The 2,409-nt window shown below is 33.9% G+C and overlaps 1 protein-coding gene across 1 annotated transcript; it reads left to right on the top strand.

Moving 5' to 3' along the window:
* Positions 487 to 1,986, top strand: LOC104756838 (transcription factor PRE6-like). The gene is made up of 2 exons (XM_010479487.2): positions 487 to 885; positions 1,534 to 1,986. Exons 1-2 carry the CDS (start codon positions 757 to 759, stop codon positions 1,687 to 1,689), a joined length of 285 nt encoding a protein of 94 aa, XP_010477789.1. The 5' UTR covers positions 487 to 756; the 3' UTR covers positions 1,690 to 1,986.

The raw sequence follows: 2,409 nt of genomic DNA, 5'->3' as shown, positions 1-2,409 counted from the left end.
CTTATATACTATTGTATAGAAAATTTTAATTTGTTAAATAGTTTATTGTAGACAAACAATAAGACTAGTCGCCTGAAATAGAGTTTACATTTAACTCCGTCAAATCTTATCAATATTATTATTAGTCATGTGTTCAACATTGAGAAAAAGGTTACGAAACATGTAGCATTGAAAAGAAAAAAGGAAAAAATGTAGCTTTGAATTTCCAATAAAGGTTATTAAATTGAAGTGGATACTACGCCATGTGAATAGTTCGATAGAAAGAAGGTAAAGTGGAACAGGAATAAGAGAAAGTAAAAAAGATAGAAAAAAAACTCGACGTGGTACTGAGTTTTACACATGTAACGATCAAGACGTTGGTCTCGTGAGAAAGTAAGTTTAGAAGCTTACTCAAAATAAACAGTATCTTTTTGTACTAAGCGATAATAAAAAAAACTGAGAACAAATAATATTAAAGAGTTGAAAGCTAAGGACACTCTTATTAAAGAAACATAACCCACACCCTCCCTCCATGCACTTGTCTCTTCTCCTTCTTCTTCTTCTTCTTCACCTTCTCCATCTTCATCTTCTCTCTCTCTCTCTTCATAAATTTGCATTATAAAAACACATCCACTTTGCTCCTCCCTCTTCAACACCTTCTTCTCCACTCTCATTCTCTCTCTCTCTGACACATTTAACTACTTATCCTTCTTGCATTCTTCTCTCTCTCTCTCTCTACACACAAATTAACAAACTTATAATACATTAAGTAAGAAGATGTCGAGCAGAAGATCATCACGTTCAAGACAGTCAGGAAGCTCAAGAATCTCTGACGATCAGATTTCCGATCTTGTTTCTAAGCTCCAACACCTCATCCCTGAACTCCACCGCCGCCGTTCTGACAAGGTATATATCTACACTTCAGAAACATTTTTTTTTTAAATATAATTTTTATCTTTCTTGCATTTATACATACTCATTTTGTATACATATAACTACGCCTGCACATGGACTTAGAAAGGTCAAATGAATTGGAACCATATAGTATATAATACTAACTAATTAATATGCATGGTGAAATCCAACGGCGTGTAGTGTAAAAACATGTGGCCTACAATTTAGTATCCGTAGATAAAGTAACATTAATTCACAGCCTCATTTATGCATATATCTTGTTTGTTCTCTGAATGTTTTTTTGCAATTAAATTCACAAGTTGGTGGTGTGGGACTCAGTTTGTTCCCTTCCTACTTCCACGTACCTTAACTCCATGTCTCCTCATTACTCTTCTCTACCTATATACTCACCATAATTCTATATATAGCTGAGATATAGGATTAATAAATAGTGGCCGTTTATACCGTTGTGCACATTGAAGTGGTAATCATGAGAAAAAAAATGTTTCTGTTAAAGCTTGACGATATATATGAAATTGGTACAAAGAAGGATATAAAGCAGTAGCACATGTGGTCACGTACTCTTGTAAGGATCTAAATGATCGTCATATTTGTACTTTTTGACTAATGATAAAATGTTTAAATTAAATAAATGGACAGGTGTCAGCGTCTAAGGTACTTCAAGAGACTTGCAACTACATCAGGAACTTACACAGAGAGGTCGATGACCTCAGCGACCGTTTGTCGGAACTCTTGGCCTCGACGGACGACAACAGTGCCGAAGCAGCCATCATTAGGAGCTTGCTTAATTATTAAATCCTCATATGCCATTAATTAATCTGAGAGCTATTAATCAATCATCCATTCCCGGCCACCAAATTTATCTTATTATGGGTATCTGTTTACTTCTACTTCATATATTATGAGATATAGCTAGGGTTTCGGGTCATTGTTAGGCCAACTCATATATTATATAATATATATGGTTATATGTATGTATGTATGCATCTTAATTGTATGTGAGGGTCCAGACCTAGGCTGTATAGTAGCCTTGTATCATGAGATCCTCTAATATTTATGATTAATGACACAAGCCATTTCCTTTTTCTTTTACTAATGTTGTTCTACTGTTATATGTTGATATATATAATTAAACATGCTGAGAAGATCATCGGAGTAATGCCCTGAAGTTTCTTGGTAATTAAATTAAGAATAGTATACGTGTATGCAAATAAATGAGTTCTGCTTTGAAGTATCTACAATATAAAAACGTGGAGACGTTGTGATTGAATTTAAATTGTTTAAAATATGATAGAAACAGACGAAGACCTCGATGTTTTCGAGGTCGTTTAGTTTGGATTATCTGTTTTAAAATATTATTTATGGTGTATGGTATGGTCGTGCCACTTTATTTAAATCCTCTTGCATGTGATCATTAATTAATGCGTGATCTTCGTCGTGTATTATTTACACGTATTGAGTCGATAATGACAGTAATTAATAGCGTGGTGTAATAGAGAAATTATGATTCAAACG

Source organism: Camelina sativa, chromosome 17 (assembly GCF_000633955.1).
Source record: "Camelina sativa cultivar DH55 chromosome 17, Cs, whole genome shotgun sequence".
Classification (NCBI taxonomy): domain Eukaryota; kingdom Viridiplantae; phylum Streptophyta; class Magnoliopsida; order Brassicales; family Brassicaceae; genus Camelina; species Camelina sativa.
The sequence above is the reverse complement of the archived record's forward strand: the minus strand, read 5'-3'. Positions and strand labels throughout refer to the sequence as shown.

Bases quoted from the DNA above. Each gene is read 5' to 3' on its own strand.
- LOC104756838 (XM_010479487.2), top strand. From the start codon at position 757: ATGTCGAGCAGAAGATCATCACGTTCAAGACAGTCAGGAAGCTCAAGA. The intron at 886-1,533 runs GTATATATCTAC...ATAAATGGACAG, and splicing joins ACCGCCGCCGTTCTGACAAG to GTGTCAGCGTCTAAGGTACT.